Genomic DNA, 22,409 nt, shown 5'->3' with positions numbered 1-22,409 from the left:
CCCCCCAGGTCTGCACGCCAAAGACGTGTGTACTTACCTGCCTGCAGGTCTGAGTCCAAGTGCCCCCAGTCTCCATAGGAGCCCATGTTAATTTTGCCTCAACTCTGACCTCTGCACCCGGCCGGCCCTGTGTTGCTGGTGGTGAGTGTTTGGGGTTATCTTGACCCCCCAACATTTGGACTGCCTAACCCCCGGAGACTGTAACTATAAGTGTTGTACTTACCTGCGAATCGATCTAACTTCCACCCTCCCTCCCACTCCCACCCAAGGAACAGTTTCTGAAAATTGCACTGTCAACTTTTATAACAGATAATTGCCAATATTTCAATAACTATAACTTATAATCTTTAAAGTGCTATTGATAAATGTGAAATACGAAACTATTGAAGTACTTAGCTGCAACTTAAATCTTGTGATTCTAAAAGTAAATTAAGAAAATATATTTTTGGTATATAAAAAACATTGGTCTGGAGTTAAGTCATTGAGTGTGTGCTTCTTCTGTTTTTGTGTGTGTGTATACACAACAAATGCTTTGCACTACCCTCTGATAAGCCTAACTGCTCCACCATACTACCACAACAGAGCATTAGTATTATCTACTTTAGCCTCTGTTATAGGGGACCCCTAGACTGTGTATACTCTATCTAATTTTGATATAGTATGTACAGAGTGCTGTATATAACAATATGCAAAATTCAGAAAGAGCAACCAGGGCACTCCACGGTAAGTATCAGTTATTTAATCCTTAGTGTTACAAGAAACAAACAGATATGGTAAGGTAAGTACAAGTCCATGTAAACAGTTGAATATACGTGAGATCGGTGACAGCCAACACGTGTTTCGTCCTCGCGGACTTCTTCAAGGCTGTGAACAAAGACAGATTGGAACTACTTTACAAAGACATTTCTACACTACCCGCCGGTAGATATATATCCAAGGTGTGCATTAGCACATCATTTTAAGTTTAAATTTATTTAAAAAAAAAAAAAAGGTTTTTTAACCAATTTGCAACGATTGCCAGAAAGAGATACCCATTAGGTTCCAAGATGTAAACCAAAACAGAAACCTTGTAAAGGATGTGCACCCGTATGCGTGAAGAAAGTGAGAGAGAGGGATTCGTTAATAGTAGCAAGTGGGAGAGTGTCCAGCCACCGCGAGAAAGTAAATCAAGAAAAATATGGGTACTTGTGTGCATCCAGCAAAAGTGTAAAGTGTGCCTGCACATGTGTTTGTATTATACATTTGTAAAGAAAGAAAGAAGGGGGAGGAAATGAAAACGTGCAGATCTAATAATACCTTCAGAAATATATGTATTCAGATAGCTTAGGACTTCTGTGTGCAGTAATTCAGCACAGCCATATCTGTGAGGGGAGTCCAGAGAAAACAATAAAGCACATTTATATTAAAAAAGATGGATCTATAAGTACTAAGCTAATGCTGTAGAAGAAGTCCGCGAGGACGAAACACGTGTTGGCTGTCACCGATCTCACGTATATTCAACTGTTTACATGGACTTGTACTTACCTTACCATATCTGTTTGTTTCTTGTAACACTAAGGATTAAATAACTGATACTTACCGTGGAGTGCCCTGGTTGCTCTTTCTGAATTTTGCATATTGTTATATACAGCACACTACATAGCCGGTCTGCTTACCGCCTATTTGGTTGTGCATTTCTTGAAACCCGTGGTGGTTGGGTTTCTGCACCAGGTTGGCACCTTTATACATATGTTTTCGGACTTCACTGTTGCCAAATGTGCAATGATCAGCATTGAACCACCTTGTTTGAGGAAGATTGACTAATTTCATAGTATGTACAGAGCCAGCTTCCTTCATTGACCCTATATATCATTTACTTTGAGCTTCAGGCATTGGTCTAGCCCTGAAAGCATTTCTTCATTACCTATCTCAAAAGGTTGTTTTAGTCCGCACGGACAACATGACAGCCAAGTATTATCAACAGAAATGGGGAGGTGGGGATGGGGGGGCTCTCCACATTCACCTAGTGACAGAGTATCTCCTAGGGACGGACAACGACTTTGCAGATCTGCTCAGCAGGATGGAGCAGCACATCCACGTATGGGAACTCCACTCACAAGTCCTTCAAACATACTTCGTAAAGTGGGTAACTCATCAGATAGACCGTTTCGCCACAGCAGAAAACGCAAAATGCCCATGCTTTGCCTCCAGGTATCCACACCCTCTATCATAGGGCAACGCTCAAAGGATGAACTGATCGGGGATATTTGCTTTCCCACCTCCCTCTCATTCCATTTCTGAAAATCAGTCAAACATCTCTCACCATGATCGTTGTAGCACCTGCTTGGGCGCGTCACCCATGGTTCACCACACTTCTGGACCTAAGTCGTTCCCCACAAGAAGCTTCCCAGCAGGCAGGATCTTCGCACTTAAAATCATGGACAGGTCAGACATCTAGACCCGAGGTCACTCAACCTTGCGATATGACTCCTGAAGTTAGTCTGGTTAATTAGGATTGCCTGCCGAAAGTATGGATATTCTCTGGGAAGCTTGTAGACCCACAACTATAGCATGTCATGCTGCAAAATAGAAACGTTTTGTTTGCTACTGCCAACCCAAACGTATTGATCACATCTGAGCTACTGTTCATGACATCATTTATCTGCTCCATTTACAAAATCAAATCTACCTTACACTTCCATTCTTTTACATTTCACAGCAACATATCTACAAAACAGACTACATAGTTCTTTGTTCAGAATACCAGTCATTATGGCTTTCATGGAAGGCCGCAAAAGGGTCATTCCACCGAGAGTGCCTCCTGTGCCTCCTGTACAATTATGGAACCTCAAGGGCTCATGGGCTGAATTTCCACCTGGACAACCTCAACGACCACAACACATCATCCCTACTGAAGAACCTTGCCACCATTGGACTCCAACAACTGGTCACATCTCCATCCCACTCAGCCACACCTCTGAACTAAATTGGACCAACCACCACTGTGTCCACTTCTCCTTCACCAAACCCACTGAACACCACCGCTACCTGTGCAGAAGTTGAACAAGGTCTCCTAAGACCATCTTGCCACCACCCTCTTCCATACACCACCGCCAGCCTCCACTGGAGCCAACACATCAGCATGCAACCTCCACCAATGGATCTCGACTGCGCCAACACACTGGCTTCCCTCAAGAAACCCTCTGACAAACAGCCTTCCAAGAAAACCAGCTGGTTCTCCCCTGCCCTCCAAGAATCCAAGTGCACCTACAGACTGATCAAGAGAAGATGGAGGAGCAAGACCCAGGCTGACCACGCAACCTTAAAAACCACCGTCTCTACATACCACCACCTCATCAGAGCACAAAGAAAAACAGCCCTATTGGAATGCGCTAACGCACACAGCAGCAAAGAACTCTTCACTGCGATCAAATATTTCACCAAACCAAGCACAGATACAACAGATATCCCTCCTCCCAAGACCTCTGTGACAACCTTGCACCTTCTTCCACTGCAAGATCTTGGACATTTACGACAGCTTCACAACCCAAGACCTACACGCCCCACCCACAACCACTGCACCCAAAGGCTCCAGTTTTTATCTGACCCTGGTCAACTGGTCCACTCAGCACTGACAATACCCTAAAGATGATGAAAACCATCCACTCCGGAACCCCCTTGAACCGTTGCCCCACCACATCATCAACCGAGCCACTATCGCCTGTAAACTCTGCCGCGCCATCAACTGCTCTGTTAAGTCCGCCACTTTCCCGGAAGATTGGAAACACACAGAAATCAACCCCCTTCTGACAAAACTCTCTGCCAACCTGATGGACCTAAAAGATTAGACCCATCTCGCTGCTCCCCTTCCCAGCCAAAGTCATCAAGAAGGCCATCAATTCCAAGCTCACTGAATTCATCTAAACTAACCACACCCTGGACCCCTCCTAATCAGTCTTCAGAAACAACCACAGCACCAAGACTGCACTCCTTGCTGCAACAAATGACATCCGCACTCTCCTCGACTGAGGCAAAACCACAGCCCTCCTCCTTCTGGACCTCTCTGCTGCCTTTGACACCGTTCCCACCACACCCTCTGCACTAAACTCTGACGCCGGCATCTGCGGCAAAACAGAGTGGATTCTCTCTTTCCTCACCGGCCGAACCCAGAGAATCAGGCTCCCACCGTTTGCCTCAAAACCTATAAAAATCAGCTACTGGAGTTCCTTGGGGGCTCTTCTCTGAGCACCATCCTCTTCAACATCTACATGGTCCCACTTGCAAATGTCATCAGAAACCTCAGACTCAACATTGTCTCCTACTTTGACACCCAGCTGATCCTCTCCCTCACAGACTACTCTACAGCCACAAAGAACAACTTTCACAATGTTGCAGTTGCTGCCTGGATGAAGGACAGCTGCCCCATACTCAGCTCCGACCGAAGTCCTTATCCTGGGCTCCACCACCTCTGCCTGTGACAACTCCTGGTGGCCCTCAATGCTCAGAAATCCACCCCCCCTCCCCCCCCGGCACCCTGTTTGCAGGCGACCATGCAGGTAACTTCTGTATCATCGTTGACTCCTCACTCTCAAACTGCCAAATCAATGCCGGCTCAACCTCGTGCATCCACAAGCTCGACCCTGCCTCAAACGATTTTCAAATGGATCCTCACAGAGTCCAGGAGAATGGTTACCCAGCTGCTTGTGTGGTGCTGCCACAAAGTGCACTACGGCAGTGCACTCTGTGGTGGCACCACACAAAAACTCAAAAAGAAATTGCAGAGAATCCAGAACGCTTCGGACAGCCTCATCCTGAAGATCCTCTGCCGTAGCCACATCATTGGTCACTTGAGAGACCTTCACTGGCTCCTGATCAATGAAAAAAATCACCTTTTTAAGCTCCTCTTGCATGCCTACAAGGCCCTCCACATCGGATCTGCATAACTCAACCACCACCTGTCCTGCACACCCACCAGACATCTCCGCCCTGCCTAACTGGCTCTTGCTACCATCCCGAAGATCCTTCTCCTACCTTGCTGCACAGACCTGGAACGCTCTACCGCTACATCTCGGGCAATCGCTCTCACTGCTTCAATTCAAGAAGGAGCTCAAGACCTGGCTCCCCCTCCCCTAGTGCCTTTAGACTCTAACAGGTGATTAGCTGCACTTTACAAGTACACTGATTTTGAGCCACTTCATTTATGTTCTCGTCCATACCTTTCTTGGAAGCTAGCTTTCTTAGTTGCCGTCACATCACTTAAGCGTGTCAGTGAGCTCTAGGCTCTAACCTTGCAAGAAAAGTCTTCAAAATACATAGAGACAAGGTGGTCCTTCATGCAAACCCAAAGTTCCTTCGTACAGAGGTATAACAATTCCATATAAACCAATCCATTGAGCTATGAATCTTATTTATACATCCTGACTGTTGCAGAAAGAGCTCTCCACACTCTAGATGTAAAAGATCACTCATGTTTTATATTGACCGAACCAAAGTGTTTAGAAAAACTAAACAGCTCCTTGTAGCCTTTTAACTACCCAATGAAGGCAGTCTAATATCTAAAAACGGCATAGCTAGATGAATAGTTAAGTGCACACTTGTTATGCTAAAGCAAAGAGACTGTTAACTGTTGCTCCTAGAGCGCATTCTACTAGGAAAAAAGGTGCCACTATGGCTTTCCTTGGAAATTTGCTGATAGTTGACATTTATAAGACCGCTACATGGTCTACACTGCATGCATTCACAAAACATTACTATGTGGATGTACTAGCACATCAGCAAGCCAGCGTATGTCAAACTGTGCTACGAACACTTATCCAGTCAACTGCAACTCCCACAGTCTAGCCACTGCTTTTATGGAGGGACTGCTTTACAGTCTATGCAGTGCATGTGTATCTACAGCCACACATGCCACTGAAAGAACATTTTTATTTAACCATTAAGCATTTGTTTGTGGCATGTAGTGCTGTAGAAATACTTGCACCCTCCCTCCTCCCCGGACGTCTGTGGCAGGTCCTGTTACATTATATCTGTGCATGTATAGTTACATTTGCATGGACATCTTTCTCCATACTTCTCCGACAATCCTTTTCTCACCCGCCTGCGGGATAACAATCTAACAAAGGAGTTGGTGCTGATGTCAAAGAGAGGAGGAGTCACTCGATCCTGTGTCTCGAAACGCTTCTTCGAAGAAAAGTGTGCAGCACTCCTGACCCAACACTAGATGGCAGGAGAATGCAGAGTAAGTGAATCTACAACACCCCATGCCACAAACAGATGCTTACTCAGTAAGTAAGATTTTCCTTCCATTGCACTGGATTTTGCTGCGAGTTCAGCAAGGGCTTGTTCTGTAGATTGGACTCTGTCAGCTTATTTGCCATGATCTGCATGCAGTAACGTAAGGTCCACTGACATGCTTTTAGTCTTGTTTTCTAGGGATACTCAGGCATGCCCGAGAGGTTCCTATTCTCTCCCATGCTTCCAGGACCGTGTACAGTTTGTCTCCTTCGGACTTCGAGGAATCTGATTGGTCTTACATGTTTGGGCTGTGCGTTTGCCTCTCATGTAACAGGTGGACACGAAGATGTGCCCATAGTACAAGAACATAGGTGACTGTGGGAGTAGGTTCTAGACAGAAAGCACCAGATGACTGTAGTTAGAGGAGCCCTCTTGCCAAAGCCTATTATTCCACCAGGCGTCGCAGCACAAGCAGCCCCCATCTGGAGGTAGTGGTGAGATTGGGTCCAGTTGCCTGTAATGTGCCAGAATGAAGTGTCAGAGGGCCGGAGCACATTTATCAATAACTGAGGTGCGCAGTAGGGATGGCGAAGAGCCATAGATTACTTGCGTTGAGAGTGCAATATATTGATGCATGTGTGGTAGTTGTGGAGCATTTCTGGTGGGCTTTGACGCTTTTGGTAACGCTGCAGACCGAAGGGCCTGCGTGCATACGCCACAGGAATATTCAACAGCTCATCAGCACGAGCAGCCAATGGAGGTGGAGGTTCGGCGGCCTTTGCAAAGTTGTGCCCAGTGTAATAGAGGTTGCATAGCTGCAGTGCAGGATCAGGGTAGGTAGTTAAGGCAAAACAGTACACTAGAAGAGGCACGTTTCATGGCAAGTCTTTCCAGTCCACTTAGGGAAGCAGGCAGGGGTAATAACACTGGGCATGACAATAACGCCAGCAGTCGTCATTGAGTGACAGCCAGAGACTGTTATGTTGTTTGGATGCTAGATTCAGCCGTAGGTTTCTTAAGCGATATTGAGTTTGTTTGTTGAGGATGTCTCCTGCCAACGAGGGAATGTTGACTGAACTTGTGACAACCTGCTGTATGGTAAACTACCTAAGGTTGTTCTTATTCATTTCTTATGTCTACTAAATATACATAGTACTTCCACCTGAACCCCCCCCCCCCACACACGCACACAGTCCACCTTGGCTATTCTTCAGAATACGTACTATTTTCAGCTAGTTCTTCTCCTAATCCTAGATTGAGCTTTGATGGCAATTGAATGTTGTGTATCCTGTTTGATGGTTGTGTTGAAAGAAAGTGTTCAGTGCACATTTTTCTTTTTATTTAAGGGATCTAGGAGATGAATATTTTGTTTGACCTCATCACTGAACCCTACCACGAATCATTAGCTGTCATATAGTGGTAATATCTCCTGATATTCATAATGAAGCAGATTTTTGGACTCAAAGTACCACTGTTGTGAAATGGAGTAAGGAATAGTTATGATCTACTTCAGCTGCAACTAGTGTAGCAGTAATTCACTTCACTAGGAAACTAATTCCCATTATTGCATGCATGCCATATGGTACCCCTGGTTGGTAACGACAACCAACCACCCATAGGGAAAAAAATTTCTAGTCTGTTAATTGGTTTAGTGTTCAAACTCCACTGGTAGTGCAAAAGTAATTTTGTCTTTCTTTCTTTAGTAATGTTACAGCCATTTGAATACGACCCCAATGAGAAGAGTAAACACAAGTTTATGGTACAGACAGTATTTGCTCCACCACATATTACAGATTTGGAAGCTGTGGTAAGTAATAGTAAAAAAATATAAAATGACCTTAATTAACATTGGTGCAGGGTGAAGTGAAGTCCTATACTGCAAAAACACATTTGGCTCCAAGTTATCTAACATAATTTTGTCAATTATATTTAGTATTACACAGCAGGAAGCTATAAATCAGATGAAAATGTGCTGAAGTCAGCATTTGAGCTTCTTAAAAAAACAAGTGTATATAGCTGCTTTCTACAGAATCTTTTTTTAAATGTCGTTTTATTTTGCATTTTACTGTAATAACCACAGTCCATTAAGCAGCAACTATTGTGTAGAGACAGTAGTACAAAACACAGCAATCCATGCAGCTGTTACTACATATGAAAAGGCAGTACAGATATAATGGAGCACTATGAGATATATTTAAACAGCACCTTGTCTGGGTCTGAAATGTAATACATTTGTGGATGTTACCCACCCAGTCCAAGAGATGCATCAGGTTCTCCAATCGTTACGGCAGTCTCTACTGTGACCTTATTTGCCGCCATATAGATGTCCATCCCTCACCTCCATTCCTGAATAGTGGTGACTTCAGCCACTGCCAATCTACATCCCATTTAGCTACAACCAGGCCCAGTGCACTAAAGTTTGAGTTGGGGACTTGGGGCATCAACATCCTTTGGGATATCTAGTAGTATATGGGGTCTGTCGAAAGTGTGACCTCCGGGATAGCACTAAGCTCTTCAGTGATTTTGTTACAGTGTGCCTAAATTTGAGGACACCCCCATAGTGTGTGCATTAAGTCACCCCTGGCATCTAAAGCACATCTGGGCTGCCGCTGTACCGTTTGTGTGGAGGCTACATCTGACATAGTATGCTCTGTAGTATTTTATATTCAATTAGGTGCAGTCTGGACCTAATGGCCACCTCTCTGGGATGATCCAGTCAATGACCTCAGTCTCCTACATCGCACTCCCTTATTTGTACTAGATTGTCTAGCATGTTATTGTTCAGTGTCTTGTATATAAGAGATAACAGCAGCCTTGGTGAGCTCTTCTTGTTATGGCCTCCATTCTAAGGACTCATATTTTGGTATATCCGTGTCAGTCAGCTTTTCTGCTAGCCATGAATATCTCAATTGCTCATATTTAAGAAATTGGGACCTGTGTAGGTTATATTCTATGCAGAATGTCTACAGGGGTTTGCACTAGCCACTTTCTAGAATATCCCCCACAGCTGACATTTTACATAGTCCTATGCTTAGGTTTGGTGTGCATTTTCCATAGTTTCAAAGTACATGGTCTCAACGGGAGAAGTCCTACTACATACTTTTCTCAAAATCAAAGCATTGCACTTGAAATAATTTGTCTCGGCATTGAATGTTAGTAGAGGCCTCATACACTGACAGTTTGACAATGTACTATCTCAACAGCTGATGTCGAGGGTGATGACTCTTTCCAAGGAAACTTGGAGAATATGGCATTGGCGTCTTGCTTGTGGCATTAGTATCAATGAAGTGCATCTGCCAGGTGTTAAAACCCCCATCAGACAGTGTAAGCAGATGCATTTTAGTAGACTGTCAGTTGGTTCTCAACGACTACGTTCTCAGACCCTTTTGGTTATTGGGGTTGTCCTCACATCTACATCTCTGCAGCAATTCACGTCCAGTTTCCCAAAGTTGGCTTCCTTGGTATTTTTTTGATTGACTGAGCCCAAGCATTCCTTCATGCTTTTTCTGCTGATGCCCTTAAAGCAAAATCCTCCGCGAGGAACCGACATCGCTGAAGTTAACTTCTTTACCCCTTCATGCATCATATAGATTTTGGAACCTCGATCCTCTCCTTAAGGATCCTGGAGAAGGCTATGACTCCGTACAAGATGCTCATTTAACTTTAAAAGGAAGACATTTGATAGGCGTGGCTTCTGGTGTCAAGATGTCCTTTGCACTCTGAGTGCTTTGGACCCCTCCGTCATTCATTGCTACAGGCCCCGTTCTTACAGCATCCCATCTGTCCCTAACACAACAGCACACCCGTCTGAAGGTCCAGAGATGCGTCCCAGGGCATGAACGATCTACAGGGGGACAGTGAAGGGCCAACTGAGGGTCCGGGCCCAACTGAGGCTGCTTGCCTGGTGGCTGCCAGCGTGTGCCCTCTGGGTGGTGGTGTGTGCTGGAGCCACGGTGCTCCGATTTGGCCGTCTGGCCCGGCAGCCGAGGAGCGGATTCCGGCCACAAGACGGGCAAGGTGAGGTGGACAATCTGGGTGTGCTGTAGAGTGGACAGGAAGGCGAGCGGTGAGGCGGGAGCGTCGAGGTGTCACTGCGGCCTGCCCCAGGGCCCGAGCTGAATGGACTAGAATGAAAGGCAAACGATAGTGCCGTGAGGGCGCAAGAAGGCCTCACGCCCAAGTTGGAGCTCAGGTGAGCCTGACGCCTGTGCGCGTGGGCCGGGACCCCCTGACAGGACGAATGACTGGCCTGTCCCGAGGCCCGCAGGAGCAGAGCAGAGGAGTGGCGTGGCAAGCCTGGGATAGAGGTGCAGCCAGGCCTAGAGGTGCAGCCAGGCCCTGGTAGGCCGAGGAGGAGCTTGGGAGGCCTCGATGTCCGCACAGTGAAATTTTATTGCGGGCAGGGACAGTGAGAGTTGTAGCCACGATACTGAGACTGCCATGACCGTGGGATCCCTGGAGCCTAACGCAGGCTGTAAGCAAATGAAGAACCTCTGAGTGGGGGCTGAGGTAGGGCCGAAACATCGGAGGTGGAGTTGACTAGCGCTATAAGAGGTGTGGTGCAGAAAAGAGAGCCATGTGATGAGATTGAGGAGGAGTGCTGGTTGGGCGGGAGTGGGCCACAGGTGCGATGTGAGACACACTCCGCTCCCAGACCTGTGGCGGCCTCCCATCACCTACTGTCCCCTTTTTCCCTCCCGCTGAACCCTGATGATTATGTGGTCCCTCGTGACTGGGACCTAGTGCTTCCCCTGCATTGAGCGACAGTCACCCAGGCCCCTGCAGTGAAAGCCCTGTGGTGTGTGATCCCATAGCTGTACGTGGGGGGGAAGCAGCGCCCAGGACCCATAAGCCTACCATGGGGAAAGACAAAACTAACAGCCACCAACGTCCCAGCAACGCATTGACCAGTTCTCCACACAGACAGCCCCCCAATGGACAGGTGGCACGCTACCAGAGACCTCTGTCGTGGAGGGACTGGGTACGATCCTGCAAGCCATTCAATCACCACAATTAGCTGTTGGAACAAAAATTGGTGAAGTAAGGGAAGATGCAGGCCTACTGCGACAAGACCTGCGGACAGCGGTGGGCTGCATCAAAGAAGTAGAAGACCGAGTCTCCCTAGCAGGAGACTAAATCACAGACCTTAAAACCAAAGTCTCCCAACTGCTGACCTGTACTGGTGAGCTTTACGATAGAGCTGAGGAAGTCGAAAACCGCTCAAGACGCAATAACTTGCGCTTCATTGGCTTCCCAGAAGGAGTTGAAAAGACCCAGGTGGTCGAGTTTCTGGAGCACTGGATCAGATCCTGGGTCCTGGAGCAACGACTGTCCCCTTGGTTTGCCATTGAACGTGCCCACAGGGCACTGGCGCCCAGACCCCAGCGAGAGGACCAAGATGACCAATGTTTGCTAGATTTCTCAATTTTAAAGACCATGACGCTATCCTCAGTGAGGCAGGAGTGCCCCCAGATTTCTGCTGGGGCAACCACAAGATCCTTTTCATTTCAGATTACACCAGAGAAGTACAAACTAAACGTCGCTTCTATGAGGGAGTCAAGCAAATACTAATGCAGCTGTCATACATGCTCCTTTTTCCTGCGCGCCTTAAAGTTCTCGTGGATGGGAAATCCTTCTTTGACTGGCCAGAAGCTGTGTGGGACTGGCTTACTGAAGAGCACAGTGTCATCCGGAAGGGCCCCACCCCCTGAGAGGAAATTTCCCAGGGACCTAGCCGCATCGAGTCGCCGGGGTTATGGGGCGGACGCAGGCTTACTCTGTCCCGTCGTAGGAAGCGTAGGGGACCGACTCAGTCGCTCGAGGAGAAGGAACCAACGAATCCAAGACATCCGAAGGGACTGACTGCATCGGGTGGCCCGGAAGAGAAGAGACCTATAGATACACCTGCCACGAATGGAAACTGTTACTAAACCATTAAGCATCTTTTGGTGGCATGCAGTGCTGTAAATTCACATGCTCATCCTTCTCCCCAGTTAACTGTGGTATTTGCAGATAGTGATATATTTTTATCTTTACTTTGTATGGTCATTACTTGTATATTCTCTATGCTCCAGGTACATATTTGCCCTCCATGCGGAAAAAACAGTCCAGCAGTGGAGCTGATGCCCATGTGAATTACCAGAGATGGGTGGTCTCACTATACCTTGTGACTTGAAAAGACTTCTTTGAACAAAAACAAGTTGGTCAGGTCAAACCCAACACTGGATGGCCGCCGTATGCACAGCATTTGAATCTACACCACCGCATACCACGAATAGATGCTTACAAGGTAACCTTTTCCTTCTCCCCTATAGCACTGGTTTACATTCATATAATTTTTGCTGAATTCTTGAACAATCCCTTCTCCCCTGATATCGAGATCGGTTAGTTGGATAGCAGTGGTTTTTGTTGTTTTTTTTGTTGTTTTGTTTTTGTTTTCCAAAAGGTATAACTGTTTTTGAGACTGATGGCCATTTTTACAGTATTTATTGCCTTTGAAAGTTACTAGGCATTCTCAGCCTGACAAAAGGGAATATTCAAGCATGTGAATGTATTAAAAAAAATAAAATAAATACTGGTGCTGAAGAACTGGAGTTACTGGTAAGAAATACATTTCTTCTAATGAGTAAACTTTGTGCGGTTGTTTGAGCTACCTCTAAACCAAAAAAAATCTACCATTGTTTTTCCTCAGTACAAAGATGCAAAACACGATGATCTTATGGACTCCAAGTTAAGATGCGTATTTGAAATGCCAGTTGAACACGTAAGTAAACTATTGGTGAGAAGTTCTTATTTCTCTGATCAAATATTAAGAAAATATCCAAAGATACCTTGATAAATTAAGTGCTTACTGAATTTATTTTACGTAAATTCTGCTCTCTCCATCGCTGCGAGTATATGAATTTTGTATGTGATTGAGTGAACGTTAGAAGATTGTATACATTGATTTGAAGAAAAAAAAAAATACACCCTCTTCATAATCCTGTTTTAAATATTAAGGCATATCTGACAGCCTTCTGGTCCTGACTACTTCAAACAGTAGTTAAATCTAACCAGATGTGACAAATCAGACACACAATATTCACTGCATAATTTGTGTCAGTCTAACCCTGAAAGGGACTTGTTTTGCCTCTTTGGCTGCTTGTCTTTGGTATGCTGTGGGCGCCCACCCCTGAAACCCCTCCCTGGAGCAGAAAAAGCTTACCCTAACGGGATCCTCTGAGAAGGGACACCAATCCCCACCCAAACTAATAACATTTTTATTAATGGTAAGTGAACTTACCCTGGAGTCCCTTGCCAGTCCTTTGAAAAGCCACAATATGGTAGACCTGCATGAGTCCTGCAGTGGTGCTCTCTGGACATAAAGTGACATGTTTTTTCATTTTTTTCAAGACTGGCAATAAGCCTGCTGCCCCACTGAAAATCTGTTGACCTTACTCTTAAAATGTTTCAACACAAATTGCGACTATTGCAGATATATAGTGCGTGTGTGTATATATGTATATATATATGTATGTATGTGTGTGTGTGTGTATATAGCACCATAAAAGGATTGTGCACCATGAATAACACAATATGGATTCAGGAAACAAATCACATAACTTGTCAACTCGAATATTACATAATAAATATCTTAGAATAGTGGCATACAATAAACAACATGAATTAAACTCGAGAAGAGAATCGTGCGTCTTGCCAATTCGAGTGTTACCATGTAAATACCAAGAAATGGTAACCTGCAATGAATATCAAAGTCAAATCTTCATTAATCGAATCACGCATCTTGCCGATTCATAAAACACAATATAAATGTCAAGGAATAACGGCTCACAATAAATAACAAGATCACAGTACAATAAAACAAGTTGCGCTTCTTTTGCCGATTCTTAAGCCACCATGTAAATGTCAAGAAATTATAGCGCGCAATGAACAACAAAGTTAAATGCTCATGAAACGAGTTGCGCGTCTTGCCAACTCGTAAAACATCATGCAAATGTCAAGAAATGGCAGCGCGTAATGAATAACAAAGTCAACCTTTATGGAATAAATCGCGCGTCCTGCCTATTTGCAAACCACCATATAAATGTCAAAAAAATGGCAGCGCGCAAGTAATCTGTTATTCATTTACGAATTAAACCAAGAATATGAAAATTCTAAATAACGGTGTCGGGAAATGTGCAACCATCGTCTTACCGCCTGGAACAATGATCACCAATGAAGGATGAGGGCAGAAGACTGTAAGATCCAAATAGGCCGCCGGGACAGGAGCTCAGGAAGAAGCTGCTGCTCTGCACCGGGACCTCTGAATAGTGAGCACTGGGAGTTGGGCTGGCTCTCTTTTTTGAGTCTTGGCCCAGCCCAGAACCACGCCCAGGCATGTTGCAGGGAAAGTCTCTGGAAGGCCCTGGAAAGGAGCCACACCCGAACACTCTGAAAACCTACAGCAATACATTGCAAAGGAACAGTATTTGTAAACATATTAAAAATAAGTTTTCAGGATTGAACTCTGCAATGCAAAAGGTTAAACCACAACATATCAGCACAATGCATAAATTACGTTGTTTTGAGAGTGCTGGGTTTTTGCATTTTTGTCGCCAATAGAGTGCGTACTGCTCTGGTGTTGACAGTACTCCCCTCTCCCAGATGCGCTCTAGGGCCTGGTTTGCTTGGATTAAGACGATGAAAGCGCCTCATAAGTACTGGAGCATGAACATCAGATGCTGAAACCCATGAGTTACTTTCAGGACCATAACCTTTCCATGAGATTAAGTACCATAGATTATGCCCTTTCAGTTTAGAATCCAACACTTTCTTGACTTCGTATTCTTCTTACCCTTGTACTAGAACAGGAGCTGGATGAGGGTGGACCTTTTGGACTGCCTTTTTCAAGAGGGCAGTGTGGAACACTGGATGAATCCGTAAGGTTCCGGGCAATAGTAGTTTATAGGTCACCGGATTGATTTGCTGAAGGACAGTGTAAGGACCTATGAATTTGGGGTTAAACGTGCTTCTTCTTGAAGTCTATGTTTTGCGGAAAGCCACACTTTGTCACCTGGTTGATATTGCGGTCCCTCACAATGTTTATCGTCATAATGCCTTTTATATTTTTGTTTGGCTTTTTCTAAATGCTGTGGAATCAGTTTCTGAGTTTGATGTAAATGTTGAATGGTTTCTGAGACAGCTAGAGAACTTTCTTGAGGAATTGTGATGGGCAAGGTGTCGGGATGATAGCCAAATAAACCAAAAAAGCGTGTAACGCCAATAGAAGTGTGGAATGAGTTATTGTAAGCTAACTCAGCTAACCAGAGCATAGATGTCCAAGAATTAAGTGCCTTTTCAGCATAGGCACGTAGGTATTGTTTCAAAGTCTGATTTAGTCTCGCCGTTTGACCATCTGTTTGAGGATGGTGACTAGTAGATAGCATAGATGTCACTTGGAGTGTTTTACACCATGTCTTCCAGAAATTGGAGGAAAATTGTGACCCCTGATCGGAGAGGATAACCTTTGGCAGTCCATGATAACGAACCACTCTTTTCAGTAAAATAGTTGCCAATTCACTAGAAGTGGGCAATTTGTAACAGGCAATGAAATGTCCATATTTCGTGAGACTATCTACTACCACCAGAATTACTGAATGCTGTTGAACCACTGGCAGACCTGTAATAAAGTCTATAGAAATGTGCTCCCATGGACGACTTGGGGTTGAAAGTGGATGTAACAACCCTTTTGGTTTTGAATGACTTGTTTTAATGCGAGCACAAACTTCACAGTTGTTTACCTTTGCTTTTACATCTTTTGTTAGGGTAGGCCACCAAAAATAGCGTTGGATTAATTCAAGAGTTTTAGGAGTACCAGGGTGACCTGCCGTAGGTATAACATTCAACCAATGAAACACTATCTTGCGAAGTTTGGTAGTGGGTACGAACAAACGAGCATCATGAAAGGGTAAACCTTGCTTGATTGACCTTTTGGGATCTGCTTGGGCCCATGTTTGCCATTTTTCAACAGTGAAAGAGTTGCAAATTTCTTCAAAGAAATCTTCAGTTTTTATGATACATAGAACCTTGTCTGGAGCAATGATAGCTCTGGAGGCTTGAAATGCAGGCAACGTGGTAGACTCTTGATGGGACAAGGCGTCAGCCTTGCGATTTATCTTTACCAGGCCGGAAGGTTACTACAAAATCAAATTCGGCAAAAAAAAGCATCCAGCGTAATTGCCGAGGGGTCAAAAGTCTGGCGGAACTCATGAATTGAAGATTACGATGATCAGTATATACTGTAACAGTGTATTTGGCACCCAACAAATGATGTCTCCATTCTTTAAAGGCGTCACGAATTGCCAGAAGCTCTTTTTCAGCAATGACATAGTTCTGTTCGGCTTCGTTCAACTTCCGAGACATATAGTCTACAGGATGAAGTTGACCAGTGTCTTTATTTCGTTGTGATAAGACAGCTCCTATTGCTACATCTGAAGCATCAGCCTCCACTATGAAAGGTTGATTCGCATCAGGATGAGTTAAGACTGGGGCAGTGGAGAAAGCTTTCTTCAAAGTCGAGAAGGCTTGATCAGCTTCTGGGGACCATACTAACTTTTCTTTCTTTCTTAGTAGCTTAGTGATTGGAGCCACTGTCTGGGAGAAATGATTTATGAACCTCAGGTAAAAATTTGCTAACCCCAGGAAACGTTGTACATCACGAACAGTCTTTGGGGTGGGCTAATCAGATACAGCTTTTACTTTCTTTTCTGCCATCACCATACCTTGAGGGGTAAGAATAACCCCTAAAAACTCAACTGTGGTAAGATGAAACTCACACTTGGTTAGTTTGCAATATAAATGGTGTTTTCGAAGGGCTGCAAGAATTTTCTTGACATGTTGGACATGTTCGTTTTCAATGTCTGAGTAGATCAAAATGTCATCGATGTAGACTATGGCAAATATGTCGAGATACTCTCTTAGAACGTCATTCAAGAAAAATTGAAATGCTGCTGGAGCATTACACAGACCAAAAGGCATGACGGTGTATTAAAAAAGGCCATATCTTGTCTTGAACGCTGTTTTCCATTCATCACCCTCTCTCATTCTGACCAAATAAGCACCTCGAAGGTCAAGCTTTGTGTAGATTTTTGCTCTCTTTACTTGTTCCAATAAGACCGGAATAATGGGTAAAGGATATTTATTCTTGATGGTGACTTTGTTCAAACCCCTATAGTCAATGCAAGTTCGAAGTTCTCCATTAGCTTTTGAAACAAAAAACAAAGGCGAAGCTGCAGGAGACTTAGAGGGGCGAATTAAGCCATTCTCCAAAAATTGATCTAGGTATTTTCGTAAATGTTGATTTTCATGTTCTGACAGGGCATATACACGACCGTTGGGAAGTATCGCACCTGGGGCTAGATCAATTTGACAGTCATAAGATCTATGAGGAGGTAGAGTCTCTGCTCCTTTCTCATCAAATACATATTTGTAAGATGAATACTGTTTGGGCAGCTGAATTTCTTTCTCCACGGCAGTAGCTATGTAAGAGTTGCAAACTTTTGATACTTGAATCTTTTGGAGACATTGTTCGTTACATAGCGCAGATGAGAACACGATTTTTCGTTCTGCCCAATTGATCTCCGGATTGTGATGAGTTAACCTTGGCAAGCCGAGGATAATCCCATATTGGGGAGCATGGATCACGTCTAGGATGATTTCTCTTCATGTTTCTTTCTTTGAATCTTATCTTCACAAATCATCGACAAGGGGATAGTCTGAAAAGTTACCGGACCTCCAGTCAAGAGTTTTCCATAGACTGCCTAGATGATTTCTGGGGTCTTCTTTTCAATACATGGGATCCCCCATGCACAAGCCAATTGGACAGCAACAAAATTCCCAGTAGCCCCAGAATCGACTAGAGCTTTTTTGAAATAGATCTTTTTCTTGACCTGAACTCTTATTTCCAGTTTAAGATGTCTAGATTGTGAAGGGTCCACGGTGACACCCAAGAGCAACCCTTCTCTGCATCTCGGGTGTTTTAGTTTTCCAACTCGACTGGTGCATTGGCTGCGACCTTCTGAACTGGACCTTGCTTGTTCTTTGGTTTGATTGACCAATCTTTGGCAAAATGACCTTTTCGCCCACAATAAAGACATTGTCCATTTTTTCTGCGTAGGTCCTTTTTGTCTTTGGTCAAAGGTCTTCTGATGTTTCCAATTTCCATCGGTTCCGGCGTTCTTTCTTTCGGAGTTCTTGAGTCTCTGTTATCATGAAGGCGCCATGAATATTTTTCAATCTTTTTGTGCGTTCGTTTACGTTCTGCTAAACGATGATCAAGTCTCAAGACCAGATTTATTAATTCTTGACAGTCTGTAGGTTGTGGATCGATTTGCGCTAAGATATCTTTTAATTCCTCTTTGAGTCCCTTGTAAAACAAGACTGCTTGTTTTTCTTCAGGCCAGGATGTCTCTGCAACCAGCCGGTTAAAGTTGGCTAAATACGACACTAGGTCTTGATTTCCTTTGCGTAAATCTAATAATCCACGATCTGCTGACTGTGTTACAGTTCTACGATCAAAAACTGTCTCAAATTCACGAACAAAATTTCTCCAGTTATACAACAAGGGACTATTTTTACGCACAAGAGGAATTGCCCAAGTAGCTGCATCCCCAGTCAGATATGATAACAAGAAAGCTACTTTGGACTGGGCATCGGGAAAAGTATTTGGTCTGCAGGTGAAGTGTAGTTCCACTTGAACCAGGAAAAATTGCGCTTTCAAAGAGTCACCTGAGAAACGTTCTGGGGAAGCTAAAGGAATTGCAGAAGGAACATTTAGGGAAATCAGATTACTTCCAGAAGCCTGAGAAGAAGTACCTGGCCAAGACACACCTGTGGGACTTTGTTCCTTCTTCTCTACCTTATCTTGCAACTGACTCTCTCTGCTAAGCTAGTTGTCAATTCTTTGGATGATACCACCTCTGCTTGGAGCTGGGTGATAGCCTTGACTAACTCGTCTAGCGTGGCCATGCTGAGAACATACACAAGCCAGGAGGATAATAATTAGTGGGCTCACTATTCTGTCAGTCACCAGATCCTTGGGGTCTATGCACGTTCCCAACACGTCCACCACTGAACAGCTCCAAGACTGATAGATGAATCACAGAGACTGAGAGAGTTCAAGAGGGGATTAGGAAGGGAACAACTGGGAAGGAGACCTGTAGTAAGAAAAAGGTTAGAACACACAATATGAAAATTATATCTCCTGAAATCAATACTAAACTATGATTCTAAGCCTAGTCACTCTGAAAACATGAACAATCTAAGAGTTAAGTTTAAAATGACTAAGTTTCAAGATGGCCGGATACCTGTAGGGGAATCAAGATGAATTGAATGAAAACTCTTATTCAAGTACTTTCCTTTACATGAGAATCAGAAAAAAACATTCTGACTACATTTTAAACCAGTCATATAAACCCTGATTTGAGAATGTATACTAGGACCATACAATATTGAATCTAGAAACTCTGGCCTTCTGTGTACTCTTAAAATGTTTCAACACAAATTGCGAATATTGCAGATATATATAGTGTGTGTGTGTGTGTGTTTGTGTATATATATATATGTATGTATGTGTGTGTGTATATATAGCACCATAAAAGGATTGTGCACCATGAATAACACAATATGGATTCAGGAAACAAATCACATAACTTGTCAACTCGAATATTACATAATAAATATCTTAGAATAGTGGCATACAATAAACAACATGAATTAAACTCGAAGAGAATCGTGCGTCTTGCCAATTTGAGTGTTACCATGTAAAATACCAAGAAATGGTAACATGCAATGAATATCAAAGTCAAATCCTCATTTATCGATTTGCGCATCTTGACGATTCATAAAACACGATATAAATGTAAAGGAATAACAGCTTGCAATAAATAACAAGATCAAAGTACAATGAAACAAGTCGCGCTTCTTTTGCCGATTCTTAAGCCACCATGTAAATGTCAAGAAATTCTAGCGCGCAATGAACAACAAAGTTAAATGCTCATGAAACGAGTTGCGCGTCTTGCCAACTCGTAAAACATCATGTAAATGTCAAGAAATAGCGGCACGCAATGAACAACAATGTCCAAACACCATAAAACGAATCACGAGTCTTGCCGATTCTTAAGCCACCACGTAAATGTCAAGAAATGGCAGCGCGTAATGAATAACAAAGTCAAACCTTTATGGAATAAATCACGCGTCCTGCCTATTTGCAAACCACCATATAAATGTCAAAAAAATGGCAGCGTGCAAGTAATCTGTTATTCATTTAAGAATTAAACCAAGAATATGAAAATTCTAAATAACGGTGTCGGGAAATGTCCAACCACCGTCTTACCGCCTGGAACAGTGATCACCAATGAAGGATGAGGGCAGAAGACTGTAAGATCCAAATAGGCCGCCCGGACAGGAGCTCAGGAAGAAGCTGCTGCTCTGCACCTGGACCTCTGAATAGTGAGCACAGGGAGTTGGGCTGGCTCTCTTTTATAGAGTCTTGGCCCAGCCCAGAACCACGCCCAGGCATGTTGCAGGGAAAGTCTCTGGAAGGCCCTGGAAAGGGGCCACACCCTAACACACTCTGAAAACCTGCAGCAGTACATTGCAAAGGAAGAGTATTTGTAAACATATTAAAAATAAGTTTTCAGGATTGAACTCTGCAATGCAAAAGGTTAAACCACAACATATCGGCACAATGCATAAATTACGTTGTTTCGAGAGTGCTGGGTTTTTGCATTTTTTGTCGTCAATAGAGCGCGTACTGCTCTGGCGTTGACATACTCACACTCCTTCAGGCTAGCCTCCTTTTATTTGGGAGGGGACTGCTTAACAGTCTATGCAAAGCATGTGAATCTACAGCACTACATGCCACAAATGGACGTCTACTGGGTAAGTAACATTTTCCTTTAAGGTACTGTGAAAATCCCTAGCTGGGAACTGTGACCTTATGCTACCTACTTGGACAGATCCGCAGGCTTCATTTTGTTAATACCTTGCAAGGGCCTCTAAAAAGATAGTCTCTGAATGTAGTTTCTCTTCATCAAAAATGGCTTTTGAAAGTGATAAAGGTTTACTTCTCCCTTTTACATGTTAAGACGTTTTTTAAATACATTTCCGGCATGCATAGCTGTAGATCACTTTAACCCTTCATTTTTGGATTGATATTAATGTCATTTTTAATGTTGTGTGTCATTCTTATAGTTTCAAATTATTTTAAAATCTTAGGCTAATAAACTACTCTTTTTGTCATACTCTCTCTTCGTGCCAAGTTGTTGGGGATTACCTGACCACACAGAGGATGAAAAAAGTTTGTTTCAGATAATTGAACTTAAACATAGACATAGACAAGAGCTCCCGCTTTGGACATCCCCCTACTTGTGCCGTTAGAAGGCCCCAAGAAATCTCTTGTCTGGGGACTTTCTCTTATTTTGGCAGGGCTTATTCTGTGTCTTAAATTCCTGGAAGGAACAGTTACTGTTCTCCCCCCCCCCCAAGATTTTAATAGGGAAAATAAGAAAACAATGCCTTCCTGTTTATTATTTTTTGTGTGTAGGAAAGTAGCCTCTTTCTACCATGGTTACCCCCACTTTTTGGCCCGTTTGTCAGTGTGTTTGACTTTGTTCACTGGGATCCTGCTAACCAGGGCCCCAGTGGTTATGCTCTCTCCTTTATACTTGGTTGCGGGAAACTTTTTTTTTCACCCCACATTTGGCATACTGTTGCCTCCATCTGAGTCCCTAGTATATGATACCTAGGTACCCAGAGCATTGGGCCTCTAGGGGATCCCTATGGGCTGCCGTATGTATTATGCCACCCATATGGAGCCCATGCAAAGTGGTCTGTAGGCCTGCCATTGCAGCCTGCATAAAAGGTTGCATGCACCCTTTCACTACCATGTCACTGCACCAGGTCACTAAGTCACCTCTATGGCAGGCCCTCCTAGCGCAGAGGGCAGGGTTCAGGTACCTGTGTGTGAGGGCACCCCTGCACTAGCAGAGTTGCCCTCACAAACTCCATGGCTGGGTCCAAACTGGGGTGGCATAGTGAGCAGAAGAACGATAGATTAAACCCTGATCTGTGACTGGGGGTGAGTGTTTGCATTGTTCAGCACTCCGTCCATCATCCTTTTGTGTTGCTCACAAACTCCAGGCCAGTTTTCCTGGACT

At 44.1% G+C, this 22,409-nt stretch overlaps 1 protein-coding gene across 1 annotated transcript in view; it reads left to right on the top strand.

Annotated features, from left to right (window-relative positions):
* VAPA (VAMP associated protein A) overlaps nucleotides 1-22,409 on the top strand; it is a 180,930-nt gene that overhangs the window by 66,277 nt on the left and 92,244 nt on the right. Inside the window, exons 3-4 of the mRNA XM_069216505.1 lie at nucleotides 7,917-8,020; nucleotides 12,905-12,976. Of these exons, the coding sequence (XP_069072606.1) occupies nucleotides 7,917-8,020; nucleotides 12,905-12,976 (176 nt within the window). The remainder of the gene's footprint in view (nucleotides 1-7,916; nucleotides 8,021-12,904; nucleotides 12,977-22,409) is intronic.

This window comes from Pleurodeles waltl, chromosome 2_1 (assembly GCF_031143425.1).
Source record: "Pleurodeles waltl isolate 20211129_DDA chromosome 2_1, aPleWal1.hap1.20221129, whole genome shotgun sequence".
Taxonomy (NCBI): domain Eukaryota; kingdom Metazoa; phylum Chordata; class Amphibia; order Caudata; family Salamandridae; genus Pleurodeles; species Pleurodeles waltl.
Note: the sequence above shows the minus strand (reverse complement) of the source record. Positions and strands in the feature narration are given on the sequence as shown.